General features: G+C 60.5%; 1 protein-coding gene across 3 annotated transcripts in view; it reads left to right on the top strand.

Annotated features, from left to right (window-relative positions):
- Positions 1-1,545: 1,545 nt before the first annotated feature.
- Positions 1,546-16,785, top strand: part of EVC2 (EvC ciliary complex subunit 2) — a 60,725-nt gene continuing 45,485 nt past the window's right edge. The window contains exons 1-5 of one of the 3 annotated variants that reach the window (XM_036227492.1): positions 1,546-1,801; positions 4,509-4,565; positions 6,444-6,630; positions 10,583-10,692; positions 12,157-12,210. In XM_036227492.1, coding sequence (XP_036083385.1) covers positions 1,601-1,801; positions 4,509-4,565; positions 6,444-6,630; positions 10,583-10,692; positions 12,157-12,210 — 609 coding nt within the window. In that variant the 5' untranslated portion in view covers positions 1,546-1,600. The remainder of the gene's footprint in view (positions 1,802-4,508; positions 4,566-6,443; positions 6,631-10,582; positions 10,693-12,156; positions 12,211-16,785) is intronic. The other 2 variants (XM_036227490.1, XM_036227491.1) reach the window with 2 other exon arrangements.

A 16,785-nucleotide genomic window follows, 5' to 3' on the forward strand; every position in this document is an offset into this window, starting at 1 on the left:
GAACGTGCACACGTGTGCGCGCGCGCACACACACACACACACACACACACACACACACAAACACCCCTCTACCCTTTGGAGCTTAATCCCCTGGAGGGCTGGGGCAGGGTACATGGGATCTGCTTAGACAGGGAGGGGCTCTGTGTCCTTAACTGGGACAGGGCTCAAGTTTCTAGTGTTTTCATCCTAGAGAGGAGAGGTGGACCCGCCGAGGTGTCGCCACGCGGAAATGGGACAGATGTTAACACCTGCGTGTGGCTTCAGGGCTCCCGCTCTGCTATGCTGTGGTTCTTACTGTTTCCTCAGAAGCATCTCTGGGGCTCCCGTGTCCACAGGGGCAGCAACCTGCAGCTCACGCTTTTTGCTGGCTATTTGGTTACTCAAGCTTTTGTTTTAAAGCTAGTGTTCTTTGTATTTTATTATGATACAAATATTCTATTCAAATCATCCTTTAATAAGTTGCTCATTGTCAAATAGAATGTATGCTCCAGTATTATGCTAGCATTTAGCCTTTGGCCTGCTGCAAAGTACCCCCAAGAGCAGCACACCCTGTATAAGAAGCTTTGCTAATAAATGCTCAGATTCCCAAACCCCATCACTTGTCTATGTCAAGTCGGGGAAGGCCTGTCCTTGGAGGGGTGGGGGAAGACGGGGTTGACAGGCGTGAGGCTTCCTGGCCGGAGGCTGCAGACAGGGGCCCTCTCCCCACAGAACGCGTGGGGTGATCACTGAGGGCCCACAGAAGCTGGCGGAAGCAGAGAAAGTGACCTCCCGGGCCTTGCTCTCTCTCTCTCTTCCTCTTCTCTTCTCCCCGTGGCAAGGCACAGCCCTGGCCCCACGGAGAGCTCAGGGTTTGCTCAGCTGCTGCCTCCTGGCTCCAGGCACTAACTCCCCCTCTCCGGTTCCCCAGAGACATCCTAAAATGGCTGGCCTGCCGACCTGGGCCCTCCGATGTATCAGAGATGCCTGGGCAGGTCCAGGGGCTGATCCCCAGCAGCAAGGTCTCAGGCGGCCCGTACCCACCCCTGCTGAACCCAACGCAGTGGGTAATGAGAGTCGCCTTCCCCTCTGCCCCTGAACTGCCAGTGTCCCTTCCATCCCTCTCTTGCTGTCTGGTCCCCTCCAGGCTCTCCAGGACACGTGATCCTGCCTCTCCAAATGCTTGTCAGTTCTTCTGAAGGGGGCTGGTGGGCTGGGGCAGACTCCCGGTTCCAGCCGCTTCCTGGAGAAGGGGCGTGTGGGCCGCGATTACTGGAGAACAGAGCAGGCACTTAGTGGAGGGGCACCTGGAGCCCCTAAAATCCTTGGGAGTAGCGGAGTCACCCATCAGGTTCAGGTAAGTGCGAGTCCCCGGGAGGGGCGCGAGCTGCCCCAGGCGTGGCCGCCGGGCGCGGGCCGCGCCAGCCTCTCCCGCTCCCTCCCACGCGCGTCCTCTGCGGCCTCCGGGCCCGTCAAGCCTCAGCTCCCGGTGTTTGTTCCAGAAAAACTTTCCGCGGCGGCTCGCACTGAGCATGCTCGGCGGCGGGGCGGGCCTGGGGTCCGGAAGCTGCCGCAACTCCACAGCGCCAGCCACTTTGGGGTCGCCCGTCCTGGGCGGGCGATGGGCTGGGCGGGCGTCCCGGGGCGCGCCACGTGGGTGCTGGCGGGGGGCGTCCTGGCCACCGCCCTGGCGCTGCCCCCTGGGCCCGGGGGCGGAGGCTGGCTCCCCTCGGGCCCGGGGCCCGGCCGGCGTCCCCGCGGCGCGCAGGATCCTCTGGACCCTCCCGCGGCCCCGGTGGCGGCGCCCGGGCGCACCGCGCAGGTGAGGACCCGCCCCCAGTCCCGGGTCTGGCTCAGCCCGCGGCGGGAGGCCCCCTGGAGTTGGGGAAATTTTCAGAAAGCGGGCGCAGGATCCGAGGAGTTCGCTGCGCGGCGCGCTCCTTGGGGGATCCCGCTTGTGGCAGAAGACTCCCGCGAAAGGGGAAGGGGGTGACAGCGGGAGGTGGCCGCGGGCTCGCTCTGCGGCCCTGCGGCTCTGCGCCCAAGGGCGAGTCGCTCCACCGCTTGGGCCTCCGTCTCTTGGTCCGTAGCCACTGCGGCGTCTACACCCGAGGTGGGGGTGACAGTGAGGTAGGGTCGTGCACGCAGAGCAACTCACAGGGGCCACCTCCCCCGGCGGTTGTCGAAAGGCCACTTGGGATCGCCCGCGGGAGATGTGCCTGAGTGCCCTGGCCTGGCTGATGGATTCAGCCGCTTCCCACGCACCCTGCCCCTCCCTCCGGGGTCCCAAACTAGGAGAGGCAGGCACAGAGCTCTGGCTGTCACCCAAGATTTCCCCTCCCCAGCCACCCAAACTGGTCACCTTGCCTCTTCCTCCTGCTCGGTTAGGCCCCAGGGCACCTGCTAACTCTTCCTACAGACTTTTAGGTTTAGTCAAAGAGATTCTGCTCACTTGCCATGATGAATTCTTAGGTTTTCCCTAGAGAAGACAGAATAGTACTGTGTCGGTTTACTGAGCTTTTAAACGTACCGTGACAGGACATTTCTGCAGGTCCTGCCACGGGCGCCTGCCACCTAAGGTCCGCCGCCTGTAGTGGGCCGATTCGGGCCCCTTTGCAGAAGCGCCAGCCCTCTGCTCTGGCCCCGGGGTTCAGAGCCCGCCGCCCGCCTGGCCTCGCCCGCTTTGCGCACGCTCTTCCTTCTGGGACGCCAAGGCCAGGACCTTCCGGTGGACTTTTGCCTCCCGGGAAGACGGCGGCGTGGAGTCCCTGCAAAGACCACGAGGCAGTATCCTCTGGGAAGGGCCTGCGGCCATCAGGCCCCCCGCCCTCCACCTTCCCATTCCTGGGGTGAGCCCCGGGCGGCCTCGTCTGCAGGCCGCTGTGCGGCTGCGTGTTGCTGAGGGTGAGCGCCTGTCGAGGGGTGTGCTCGGAGTGGTCCAGGACCAGCGAGGAGGCCAGTGTGGCCGGAGCAGAGGGCAGCGGGGAGCGGGAGGGGCCGAGGCCAGAGGGATGAGGAGGGGCCAGACCAGGAGAGGCCGGCGACGGGGCAGGGCTCTGGCCGTTAGTGAGCCGGGCGCCATGGGAGCAGGGACGTGGCACGCCTTGACCCGTCTTGTTAAGTAAAGCGCCCCTGCAGGTGGTGTGAGGGCAGAGGGCAGAGGTGGACACGGAGGACTGAGAGAAGAGGCAGGTGGGAGACCAGGGGGCAGACCAGGTGGACTGGAGCGTGGCACTTAGTGGCCGCCGAGAGGCTGTGGGATGGCGGGTATGCTCTGAAGGCCCGCGGGATTCGCCTGGAGCGGGTGTGGGCTGAGCGAGACGGAGCAGCCAAGGACGAAACCGAAAACTTGGGCCTGAGCAGATGGGAGAATGGAGACGCCCTTGGCTCACGGGCAGCACCTCCTCGCCGGTCACTCTCCTCGTGCATTTGCTCTAAAACTGTACGTCTTAGATGGTTTTTTGCAGGCTGCTGCATGAGGATTAGAATCGTAGCCCAGGTCCCGGCTCGAGGGCTCCCCAAGACTCCGTGGGGTCCCGGCACGTCCAAGGGCCGCTCAGGGAGGGTGGCAGGCGGAGGCCTGGGCAGCTCCCGCTGCGGCACGTGTCGGCATGTTCGCAGCGACCCCTCTGTGCCGTGGGAGGGGCACGCTGCGGGGGGAGGACGTGCTCCGTGGAAGAACCGTAGGGTGTGGGGTCGCACGGGCTGGACTGGAACCCAGGCTTCCTGCCCGTGCGACCTTGGGCAGGCGAGCTAAGCTTCACGAACCTTGGTTCCCTCATCTGTGCAATGGGGGCAGTGGAATTCCTGTGCGTAAGGCAACTAGGTGCGCGCCTGGCACTTGGGAAAGAATAGCCACTCTCATGATCGCCGGCGTCACCGAGTGCTGCCTTGTCTGTGACTCAGGGCACGATAGTCGGTATCCGTGCTGTGTGGGCCGCGTCCTGGGGTCGGGGGCATGTGGCAAGGGCGGAGTGAGCTCATCATGACTGAGGGGCAATGGGGGGCCAGCATCTGGAGCCAGCGCAGGGGTGGGGCGGGGCAAACCTGGGCAGATCCCCTGCGTCGATGATGGGGGCAGCTCACGGGAGGCCGCCACACGCACTGCGTGCGAGCCATGTCCACTCATCACCGCCGTGTGCCTGGCGGACCCCGTCGGCCAACACGCGGAGGGGGCGCAGGGCGGGTGTGAGCGGTCAGTAAAGGATTTCTCCACGGTTCTGCTCACGCGCCTCTTGCCGAAGTGTCAGCCCTGGTTTGCTGGGCCCCCGAGACAGTGGGTGTCTTCACGTGTACCCCCAGACCAGGAAGAAGCTCCGCACATCCACGTTCTTCTCTGCTCATCGGTTTTAGGTTTCAATCCGTTGAATACTCTTTAAAAAAACCTTCACGATTCCTAAGGCAGTTCCTAGACGAGCAGAAGTAATCTCTCCACCCTCCTGTAAAAGCTCATCTTGCATGCTTGTTAAATATGTGTAGCGTGCAATATATTTCTTTTGTTTCCTAATAATTTCTATCTTTTATTGCAGTTTGGAGACGCTCAAGGAACTTCTGGGAGTGGAGTGATTTTTCAGAAATGTGCAGTGGTGAGTGTTCAAAGGTGGCTTATGTTTGAAGGGGAAATACTTGGGTTTTGCCCAAATCACGTATTACTGAGATTATATATTAATGATCTGACAAATGTCGGGGTGATCTGTGTGAGTCTGGAGGCCTGAGTGATGAGGCGATCCATGTGGTATCACAACACCAGGACTGAGATTTTTGGGTAACAATGAAATTGCCGTGAGTGGAAATCCACTGCGATTATTTAGAATGGTGGAGACAGTAGGATCCATGTCGTCTCAGATTTCAACATTGATGTGGTGCTTGACAGTTTTTAAAAAAAGTATTTAATGTCTTATAGGTCTTTAATCCTTTCTAATCCCATGAGATGGCTTTCGCATTATCCTTGTGGGGGGGTCCCCGAGACGCCCGTTGGGTTCTGCGATTCACGGGAAGGGCTAACAGCTCAGCGGAACCGCCATGGGTACAGTTTCTTACAGCGGGAGGATGCCAATCACAGCCGGCAGAGGGGAGCACGCGGGCGGAGATCGGGGTGACGGCCTCCCGCTGCCCCTGCCCGGTGGATCCGTGTGGACGGCGTTTAATTTCCCCAGCAGCCGCGTGCGATGTCACTCGAGCCTCGGCGGCCGGGGTTTTTATTGCGGGTCAGCCGTGCAGGCGTGGACCCATGCGGCTGCCCTCCGTGACACTACCTCCAGCCCCTCCTGAGGCCACCCAAGGCCCCACCATGAATCACAGTGTCAGTATGGACGCCTGGGTGTGGCCCGGGGTCAAGGGTATATAAAGATGCTCTAGTCAGGCATGGCATTCCAAGTCGTCAGAGGACCTGGCCCAGGACCGGTCCTTTCTTTGGAACGTGCAGGGTCTGGGCAGCGCGCGCCTGCCGAGTTAACCCTTTACTGCACAGCCGTCGTCTTCTCCCAGGCCCCCGGCTGTCCTGTTCCCCTTCCCGGATACGGTCAGTGCTGCCTGCTTGTCCCGTGTCCTTCCGGAGACGTTTTCTACCATGCACGTGCAGTTACGAGTGTGTATGTGTGTGCAGCTGCATGTAAACACACACACACCTTCCTCTTCGCCTGCTCACGTAGGCGGCCGTGCGCTGCGCACGGAGTTCTGCAAAGTTCAGTGCTTTCCCGCTGGGCACGTTCCCCTCAGGACGTGCGTGGCTTCCTTCTCTGTCCTCCAGCTCCTCCTACATCTCTTTCGGGGTGAAGGGGAGACAGGCGTGCTGGCAGATATGTTAGAGAGGGGAGCAGGGCGAGGCTGCAGAGGCTGGGCGGGGAGTCAAGGTGTTGGGCCGCTGGGTGGCTTCCAGCAGCCAAGGCAGTCAGACACGTGGCCAGCAGAACCTGAACGGGGAGACTGGCCGGGGGTCGGGAGAGCAGCTCGGGGCGATCATGGAGACCAGATGGCCATCAGAGGCCCTGGGTGGGGCTCTGGGGCCAAATTTGCAAAATAACAGGGTGAGAAAGAGCCATTTCTTGGTGACCCTAATTGTTACGATCTTCCCAACCCGACTGTGTTCTGTGCTTGGACATTTTTTCTCCGAAGTTGCTTTGCAGGAAAGATTTCACTGCATTTCAGGGTCCCAGTTACTTTGAAACTGTCACCAAGCAACAGCTTGGCAAGTGTGAGTCAAAACTCTCCTGGGGCCTTTGAAACCAGACCTGATAAATTCTCAGAACCTTCGTGAGACCGAATGGCCTCCTATGGCCTCCGAGAGACGTTTTCTGCCATGTGCGTGGAATAATGAGTGTGCGTGCACACGCGTGTGTGCCCACACGCATGCATACGTGTACCTCCTCCTCCTGAAGACCGGACGCGCACAAGTCAGGCGGGGGCATCGTTTTGGGGGGTTGCTCACGTCCGCGAGTGTACCCTTGTGTCACGTCCTGTCCCAGGTGTCCGACCAGAGCGCAGTGCAGACGGCCCAGGTGCGTCTGCTGGTGAACAACAGCCAGACGCCGGACGCGGCCAACCTGTCGGATCTGGTCTTGCTGGACAACGTCACCGGCCTCACCATCAGGGCGTCGCCGGGAAATAAGACCGCGGCGGGGTTCCAGGCTTTCAGGAGGAAGTTCCTGCAAGGTGAGGGCAGCGTGTCCCGTGGCGGGCAGGGGCAGCGATGGGCACGTGCCCGGAGCGTGTGGCTGATGTGCCCGGAGTGTGTGATGTGCCCAGAGCGTGTGACGTGCCCGGAGCGTGTGACGTGCCCGGAGCGTGTGACGTGCCCGGAGCGTGTGACGTGCAGCAGGCATGTTCTTCCACACATTTCACGCGTTCACGCGCTCAGCCCTCACGGCAGAATCAGGGTGTCGGAACCGATCAATGTCTGTGACCGAAAAGTTAGAGAGAAGCAGGATTTGGGGAGGTATATATTTTTTCTAATTAGATAAGATTTAATTTTTGTCATGAAACATTTCAAACACGAACAAAGACGCGGGTGACGGGGAACGCCAGTGTGTCCATCACCAGTCACCGGAACCGCCTGCCCTCACTCGGTAACGTGCAGAGCTCGTCCGGGGTGTGCTGGACAGAGGCGGGGGTGCCCTGACAGCAGGCCCAGGACCTCAGCGTGACACGTGCCCGCGTGGTCACCACGGCGCCCGCCCTACTGACGGGCTGGGTTCCCAGTGGCCTCCCTGGACGGTTTGCGTTCAGAGGCGTGCTTCCTGGGGTGAGTTGTTATTGGTTAATTAAGCAGATTTAAGCTAATTTCGGGTGCAGCTGTTATTCTGACTTCAGAATTGTCAGTTTGCCTGGGAGGGTGAGACCCCTTTCGTTCAGAGTGGCTGTCTCCCCCGCAGATGACAAGGCTGGGGTGCTGGGGAGCTCGCCCGAGGCTGTAGGGCAGGCGGTCCAGGCCGCGGTTCAGCCTCAGGCAGTCCGATCCCCTCATGCACCCCGAACCGCCGTGGCCCGGCGCCTCTCACGACCCGCCGCCTGTACTGACCCATCCACGTCCACGCGCCTGGCGCGCGGTGCTCATGGATCATGTCCCTCCCCCCCTGCCGTGAGGCCTCAGAACCCTCCCCGGCACCACAATGGTGACGGAAGCTGCCGGTGGACCTGGCCCCCACGCGGCGACCTCTTCGCTGGCGCTGGTGTAAATGACGCCATAAGAGCTGCGGCGATCGGCCCCAGCCAAGTGGCCACCAGGCCCTTCCCTCCGTGATGTGAGAATAAACCCCCGATTCCGGGGCTCGAGGTCAGAGGGCAGAGCGTGCGGCCAGGCGCAGAGCGCGGACGGGTCCCGCGCGGACCTGGCCCTGACTCCCAGCCTGGCCGCCGGGGGGCTGTGCGGCCTCCAGCGCACTGAAGCGCTCTGAGCTTCAGACGACCCACGTGTGTATCGGTGGCCGCTACAGCCATCGTGGAGGTTGAACGCGGTATGTGACCGGGCACCCGGCCTGCCCGGGGGATGGCAAGCCTCAGTCCCCACCCCGGCCGCCCCCGGCGGCTGCTTTAATTCCTGTCACTAACCGTCGTTATGTGCGTCCAGGCCTTGCCTCTGCCTCCGTGGCTGCATCTGCACGAATCGCGTTTGTTCGTGAACGCGCCGTGCGCCAAGGGATATGACATCGATTTTCAACCTAGAGGGCAAGAAACTCGTATTTCCCCAAAGAATAAGTGGATAACTAGAAACCCGAATGACCCGTCGTGTCACAGACTCCGGGGTCTAGGGACGAGATGACGGGCCCGCGAGGTCGGTGGCCCCCGACGCGTTCGCTGGGCGGGCCTCGCGAGCCGGCCGCCCCGGGGGTCTCCGTTCCCTCCGCCGCACGTCGCCGAGAGCGGCACGTTCTCCCCGCGGCTCCAGGCGCCATCCGGGGGCCAGCGGGGTGCACGTGCCTGCAGACGCCGTGAGGGACTCGGATCCCGGCGCCGGGGTACTCCCGGCGAGAACGACCCCCTCCGGCGCCATTTTAATTGTTGTTATCATTACTTCCTTACCTTTGTTCTCTCAGATTCATCGTTATGTAAACGTAGAATGAAAACGTTGAGGGTTTTTAAAATAGGAGTTCCGGCGGCCCCGTGGGCTCGGTGCTCATTTCTCCTCTTTGCCTTACGTTCATTTGGGGTCTCGGTACGTTGAGAACTGGAGCACGCTAGAGCACGTCGGGGCTGAAATACAACCCCTGTCACAGGCGAAGACAGCCGGAGGACGAGCTGAGGTGACGTCATGTGGCCCCTGACGACCCGCAGAGCTGGACGGGCCTTGGCACCTGCTCGCATGTCGAGCCGGCGTCCCCAGCCCCGCAGGCGCCGTGCTGTCTGCCGGCGGCTCTCACGAGGAAGTGGGGCCGACTGGCAACGCGCCCCAAGTCTGCCAGTCAGACGAGGGGTGCTGCTGAGAGAGACGGGGGCAGGGAGAGGCCGGCTGTGGTACGGGCGGGGTGGGCGCCCACACTCATGGACAGCAATGTCCGGGGCGGTGGGCACAAGCGTCCCTTGATGGTCTCTGCCGGTTCATTCTCTAAACCCACTGGGCTTCGTGTTAACCTGAAGTTCGCTGGTCCCCTGGGGGACAAGGAGAGCCGTTGGTTAGGACTCATGGCAGCCCTGCTCCCCCAAACCACTCATTGACTGCCCCCCATGTGTGTCCTTCCGGGACTGCTGGGCGGTAGAAGAGATGTTTGTCCTGCCTCGCGAAGGCTTTGGGAATGATTCAGTCTTCCGTTATTGAAATGAACCCAAAGTTTCCTCTGCGCCCAAGGCTGGGAATTCTAATCCCCATTCGGGTCCCTTCCAGCCGAGCTATCCCACGAGGCACATCAGGGATTTCGCTCTGCGATGAAAGGACAACCCAGAATTTAGCCTCATAAAATGCCCCACGAGGACCTGCCAACACCCCCCTTTTGCAGATTCTTAGGGAGAAATGAGAAATCTCAGGGATTCCCCTACAAATTGAAATTCAAATATATTCAAGCCCAAAATAAACTAAAATAGGAGTCCAAGGTTCTTGCCCTTGTAAGTTTGGAGTTTAAAGTCACTTCATTTAAAATTCCGTAAACCATCTTCCTGGACAGCTGTTGGTGTCTGGAAGACGGGGGGTTCTTCCAGTGGCCAGGAGGGTGGGGCTCCTTTGTCTCAGAAGCCGGATTAGCTGCACGTCAAGTTTCTCACACGCCTCACTTTTTAAAAAGTCTGTCAAGTTCAGGGGCACAAAAGAGTGTCACGTAGAGGAAATGCGGTGTAGCCACACAGTGGACTATTACTTGGCAGTGAAAAGGAAGGGAGTCGTGGTCCATGTGCCCACCTAGGTGTGCCCCAAGGACGTGTGCTCAACGAAAGACCCAGACACAAGAATACATACTGTGCAATCCCGTTCTGTATTTACGAAAGGCAGATTTATCCCCCAAATAGATGAATAGTTAGGGCTGGGATGGCAGTGTGAGTGACTGTCATTGGGCACGAGACCTTGGGGTCTGACTGGATGTGTCCCTTCTTTGGAGAGCAGGTGTTTTTGGTCCCGACATCTTATTAAGGAGGGCTCCGAGCTTCTCCCTTAAATGCAAACAATGAATTTTTATAATTCAGCAATCGAGGTTCAAGTAGAGGCCATGAAGGTGGGGACTCTATGTGAGCCCCAGGGGACCTTCACTGCCCTCTCCAGGCCCTGGACTGGAGCTGTCAAAGTGGTAGTTAGTGCTATCTGTCACCAAGGCTCAAAAGTCCTGCAAAGACTCGCTTCCTCCTTAGCCGTATGGGTGGGATTGCTGGGAATAAACAGATCCAGACCAGATTCCGAACAAAACAAAAAGGTTCTGGATTTCCTGAGAGTGAGAGCTGAATACATCCCGCGCTGGGAGCCTGACCGCCTAGTCCCAGGCAGTGCCGGATGGGGGAGGGGAGCCAGGAGCAGAAAGGGGCGGAGCAGAAAGGGGCTCCTGGCTCCTCCCACCTGCCCACAGCCCCTCCAGGGGAAAACCAGGGCCCCAGAGCAGAGGCTTCGCAGCTACCCTCCCCACTAACGGCTAACGGGCGGCTGCGTGGCCAAGCCCCCCTCGTGACTCGCCTGTGCCTTCTCTCTGAGCAGTCGGAGACGCCTTCTCGGTCAGCTACACGGCATCGCTCGAGGCCGGAGGCATCGGGAGTGGAGTGCGCCTGCTGCTGCCTGCCCTGCTGTCCTTCGAGAGCTCGTCACCGGTACCCACCACCTTGATTTCTGCCTCGTCTCTGCCGGGGCTGGGGGTGGGGTGTTGGACTCGTTACTTTCATTTGGTGCCTTGCCTGTCTGTCATGCTGACAGTGCCCCTTCCCCCGCCCCAGTAACCCCCGACATCCCCCCTAGAATGTCAGCTCCGTGAGGCCAGGGACCCCATCGGTCCAATTCCCAGCTGCCTTCCCAGCGGCGCGAACAGAGCTCCGCACATAGTAGGCACTCAGTCGCTGTCGCATGACTCAGCGAACAAACCAGCGACCTAATGAAGTCGGGTCAAGTGCATCGGGGGCTGAAAATGATCAGACCCCCAGCCTGAGTGTCGGTCAGTCGAGAGAAGGCTCACCCCGCGGATGGGGAAGTCAAAGGATTGCCCCGCCGCACAGGGTGGCGGGGCTCAGGGTAGTGCGCCGGCGGCGTCTGCCGCATCAGAGCCTGGGGACCCGCGGCCGCGCCGACCACAAAGACACGCAGCGTCTCTGGGTTTCAGCGCCCCGACCCGCGAAGTGAGAGGAACAGGGAGATTCCCGCCAGATCTCCTCGGGTTCCGGCTTTTTAGAATCACGTGGAGCGGCGGAGCCGGGGCTAGAAACGGCCACCACCTTCTCACGCCCGAGCGCGAGGAGGGCCCTGTTGGAAACGCGCCGGGCTTCGGCCTGCAGACTGCTTTCACTAACACGCGTGCGCACGCGTGTGCACCCCAGCTCTATAGGGAGGTCCGCGAGACAGGACCTAGAAGGAGGAGCTCACCTCAGCTCCTCGCAGCGTTGCGTGAGCCCGCCTTGTAAGACCATCGCTGCGTCTACCTCGGTCCGCGGGTTCCGACTTCACGCCGCGACCCGACACCTGTCTCTCCAGCCTTGAAGTCTGGGTGGCAAACGGGTGAGGGCGTGTGTCTTGCAAAGAGGTGAAGACCAGCTCTGTGGCGCCCTACGAGCTCCTGTCTGCTTAGGCTCGAGTCAGGACACGCGGGGGCGGGGGGGGGTGATGACCCGGAGGGAGAGAGAGGTGCAGAGAATGAAATGCACGCGGCCGCTAAGGAGCCGGGGCGGAAGCCCCCGACCACTGTCCCCGCCCCCTGCCCCCAGTCCCCTGCCCCCAGCCCCTGCCCCCTGCCCCCAGGGCCCAGCCACAGCCCCCGCCCCCTGTCCCCTGCCCCCTGCCCCCCGTCCCCCAGCCCCAGCCCCCGTCCCCTGTCCCCAGCCCCCTGTCCCCCAGCGTTTCACAGCAGGGCGTCCTGCTGGCTCAGCGATTCTGGAGACTCCTGCTAGGGTTTCACGCCAGCCTTCCAGAGAGAAGGAGCTTCGGGTTCCACAGACCTTTCCCCCGAGGGTCTTTAAGACCCCACGAGCTCCGCACCCCCGGCGATCAAGGGCCTGCTGTGGCTCCGGGCTCAGTGGGCCGGAAACACACCAAGTGTTACTCCCTGTGTTTCTTGTTCCCTTTTCCAGAACAGAACGCAGCTAAAAGCGCTTTTCTCCATAACGGCGGAAGAGAAGGTAAAGGTAAGAGGACGTGTCTGACCCGACCCCGCCTCCTGCCTGTGCGTCCTTTTACCCATGTGGCATGGGGTCTCTTGTTGTCCTCAGAGCCAGGGGAGGGGCCGCCCCGGCCTTGGCAGCCCAGACTTGCACCCGGGCTGGGGATCCGGGCAGTGTGGGGTCCCCCAAGTGTGGCCTGAGCCTATCCGGTTAGTTTCCTGGATGAGGTGTATGCCGAGCACCTGTTTCTCCACCTGGGCAGGGCGGGCCAGTCGCGACCCTGACGCCTGTCTGCGCTTCCGGTCAGCTGTGTCCCCGCCCCCCTGGCGGCTCCTCAGCGCTCGCCGCCGGGCCGGCTGGCGGCCGCGCTTTGTCTTCCCAGGCCGTCCCGGGGCTCCGCGGTCCGCAGGCAGGTCTCCCCGCTTCTGCCGCGCCCGCCGGCACTTTCCACTTCCGGGCATCCATTCGATCACTCGCAGCTCACGCAGTCGCCGCCTCGCGCACCCGTCGATTCACCACGAAGCGCGTTTCAGGTTCCGTGAGCCCCCGCCGGGTGCCCGGCATTCTAGGTAATCTGCATCTGCTGAATATCATGTGATCTTCACCCCTATCTTGGGGGGTAGGTTCTATTTCAAGATCACCCTCGTTTTGTGCATGGGGAAAATGAGGCGCACCAGGTCAAGGACTTGGCGTGAGGTCACGTGGCTGGTGCGTCAGGGTCCCCAGCCGGCCCCCAGACTCGATGATTCGCTAGGAGGACCCACGGAACGCAGCGTGCGGCCGTGCCGATGGCTAAGGCGTGTTGCAGAGGAAGGATGCGGAGCGTAGTCGGCAAAGGGGAGAGGCGCGTGTGTGGAGTCCGGGGGACCCAGGTGCAGCGTCCTGGGTCCTCTGCCCCTGGGGTCACCAGGACACGCTTGATTCCTTCAGCACTGACCTGTGACAAGCCAGGGAAGTGTCGTCTACCCGGGGAGCTGGTTAGAGACCCCGTGCCAGGGGCTTTGTCAGGGGCTGGGCACCTGGGCACACTCTGCCTGGCGCGTACCGAGGTTCCAGGCCCCCAGAAGGGAGGCAGGTGTTCAGCATTAACCTGGCAGGCACCCTCCAGACATCCGGGGTCCCAGGCGCCATCAGGGCCCAGCTGTGGGAGCACCTCCCTGCACATCTGGTAAGTGTTAGGACCAGGATTTGAACCCTGTGCTTTGGCTCCACGGCCCTGCTGTTGGGCAGAGGGCCCCACGCCCCTCGCAGAGCCAAATCCTCGTCCCCCAGAGGAATGGAAACAAAATCGGTCCCGCTGCAGCACGCCGACAGCCTGGGGACGTGGGGCACACAGGTGCAGACAGGCAGTCCCACTGGCTGACCTGCGAGCTCCCGGCGGGCGGGGCACGTCTGGCGCGCCCTTGTGTCCCCGGCCGGCCTTACACTGCAGGTGCGCTCAGCAGGTAGCTGTCCCGTGATTGAGCCAATTGTCATCAATGGCAGTGATTGCGTCTCGGTGGGGGAGGCGACTCGTCGCCTCATGGCCTCGTGGTTGTAATAAAAGTCAGAGAATATTCATTTAATCAGTATCCGTGCGCCTCCCTCCGTGCCCGGGCCACCTCCTGGGGCCGGAGATGAGCCACCTGCAGGTCTTGGGGAAGAGGTGCCTCCTCTGGCTGCGAGCCCGTGAGTGCAGGTGTGGAGTGGAGCAGGGGGTTGGAGCCAGGTGACCGTGAGCTGCGGACCACTTTCGAGGAGGCGACCGTCGCGTGGGAAGACGTGGCGTGCATCCATAGTGGCCCTCTGGTGTCGTGGGGACCGCAGGTGCTCGGACCCGAGGGTCTGGCTTTGCACCCCTGCCCCTCCACCAGCCGCGTGCGGCCGCGTGCATGTTACTTTCCTTCCCGGGCTTCGGCTTCCTCGCTGGTGATGGGAGTAACGAGAGCCCCCGTTTCGTAGGGCGGCGGTCGGAGCGAACGGGTGGATGCGTGTGAAGCGCTCAGTCATGTCGGCGGCTGTTACCACGTACACACGTGAACAGCGCCGCTCTGCAGGTGACCCGTGATGACCGCCAGCGAATGTCCCGTGTGCATCAGGGCCCCGGGCTCACATGCCCACGGGGCCAGGCAGGTGCCCCCAGAGTGTGAGGCAGGCCCGTGCACGGGTCTAGGGGGCGAAGGGGTCTTGGGCGGCTTGGAGACCCAGATAGCCCATCATCCGTCATCCCTCCCCCGATGCGATGCACTAAACAAGAAGCCAAAGGCCGGAAATGCACAGCAGCCGTGATGGAATTTTTTTGGCTGGGAAATACAGGTTGTGTGTGCTGTGGATGCTTGCAGGAGAGAACGCCCTCTGTCGGCCGAGCGGGTGGTGGCTTCTTGGAGGAGGTGAGAATCCAGTTGGGCCTTAAAGGAAGGATTTTGTTAAAGACGGAGGAGGGACGTTCCAAAACGTGCAGCCGGAAATGGGACTCCAGGCCGAGCCGGCTTGACTGGTGGCTGGATGCGGACCGAGGCCCGCTGGCCGCCAGCACAGTGCCCGGCCCCACGGAGATGCTCGGCCGGGCGAGGCCAGGCTCTCCCCGGTGTCTGCGTGTGCCGGGGCCAGGGCTGGCTGGGCCCCTGCAAGGAGAACGTCGCTGTACCAGGAGAGCATGACCACAGGAAGGGGAGCAGCCCGGCCTGAGGCAGACGCACCCCCAACGTTTCATCCCGCCGTGAAGGACTCACAGGGCAGACACCCGGCGTGCCCTGAGAGGTGGGATTCTGCAACACTCGGAAGACAGCGTTGGCCCCTTCGGTTCCCGCCACCTTCCCAAGGGTGCAGCTGACGACTGTCAGCCAAGAGGCGGTCCCGGCAATGGCTTGCCGTTTCGTCTCGCAAAGCCTTCTTACCCTTTCTGTCTCCCGGATGAGTAGATGCTCCTCGTTAGGGAAAAAATACCACACCGCACTGTCTGGGCATTGGGTGCTGGGGTCCAGATTGTGCCGGATGCTACTGCCGCTGCTTGCGTTAGTCGCACATGCCCGTGAAAAAGTCCGGGCACCGTGCCACGCACGGGAGAGTAAAGGTCTCAGATCGAAGTGTGAGAGAGACGTTTAAACCGATTACGATGTCACCGAATTCGCTTAAAGTGAGAATTCTAGTGGAGTTGGGGTGGGGCTGGAGTAGAGATCAAATCCATCCAAGTTTCACTTGAAAACATAAATTTAGGAAACTAGAAAAGATTTTGAAAATGAAGAGTAAAGTGGGGGCATTTGGCTTAGAGGTATCAAAAAATTATAAAGCTACATGAATACAGTATTCAGCTCCTGCAAGAAAGTCAGATCAACAGAACAAAATAGAATATCTAAGCTTATGTATATGTAACGAGATACAACGGTATTTCAAATTAATGGACAAAGAATGTTATTATAAATTTGGGGGCAACTGCCTGGATCTCTTGGAAGAAAACTAAAGATAAATTTCCTCATCAGCTTAAAAATCTAAATACATAAAATAATTTGTAAGAAGGAACTATAGGTTAATATTTTATGACACGAGGAAAACCATGGAGGAAAAACATGGATTTCTGAGTACACAAATATTTGGAAACTTTACATTTAAAAAACAGCATTAAGAATGGTAAGCGACAAACTCGGGAAAATATTAGTGAAATACATAAAAAGGAATTAATGTCTTTAATGTATGAAAAGTCCTGACTAATCAACAAGAAAAAGAATACCTCAGTAGATAGCTGTCTACAGCGTGAGAATGTCTCGAGTCCGAGGATTTGCGACGTTCGCCCTTGAGCCCCGCGGAGGGCGCCTGTAACATGGTGAAACCACGCGGCTCTGCGTTGGACTCAGGGCGGGAGGTGGGCAGCCACCCCCGCCTTCCGCGTGGCCTCTCGCTTGGGTTACGGCACCTGCCTCTTCCTGCCAAGTCCTGCCCGCCCCCAGCCCCTCGTCCCCACCGCTGTGATCTTCCTGAAGCACACGCCCGCTGACTTTCTGTCCCGGAGGCGCTCCCTGTGTGGCCGGCGGGTGGAGCCCCGTCTCCGGCGCTCGCATTCAGGGCCCCCGGGAAGGCGGACCTCCGCCGTCCGCCGGTGCGGCCGGGTGCCCTGCGTACTCTGCCTCGCTCTGGTTCTGCACGTGCCAGGTCTTCCTGCCATCTCTGGGCAGCTCCTAGACGTGTCCTAATGGCCTTCGCCACCGTGAGCCCTGAGCCTCCCCCTGGGCGTGCTGGCGGCTCCCTCTGCTGGGGGTGGGGTGGCCCATGACCTTGGGACCTCTGACAAAACTGGTCACTCTGCAGCATCGAGGCGATTTCCCTGGTTGGCACGGTATACATTCTTGTTGACGTCAGAATAGTTTTTCCTTGCCCCGGAAGAGACTTTAAAGATGATCTAGTTTCCCTTTCGCATCGGAGAGTGAGAAATGCAGGTCCTCCGAGGCCCCGGGAGCTGGCCGAGGTCCTGAAGCCCGGACCCGGTGCTGAGGCGCGTGCGCGCTGCTGGCTTCTCTGCCTCTGCGCAAACCTGTGACTTAGCGAAGCCCCGCGAGTGAGTGGACGGTGTCCACCCGTGATCGCCCGCAGGCTCCTGCTCCTGCCGGGATTCTAGCTGGGAAGGCA

The sequence above is a fragment of the Rousettus aegyptiacus genome, unplaced genomic scaffold (assembly GCF_014176215.1).
Source record: "Rousettus aegyptiacus isolate mRouAeg1 unplaced genomic scaffold, mRouAeg1.p scaffold_m13_p_10, whole genome shotgun sequence".
In the NCBI taxonomy this organism is placed as follows: Eukaryota; Metazoa; Chordata; class Mammalia; order Chiroptera; family Pteropodidae; genus Rousettus; species Rousettus aegyptiacus.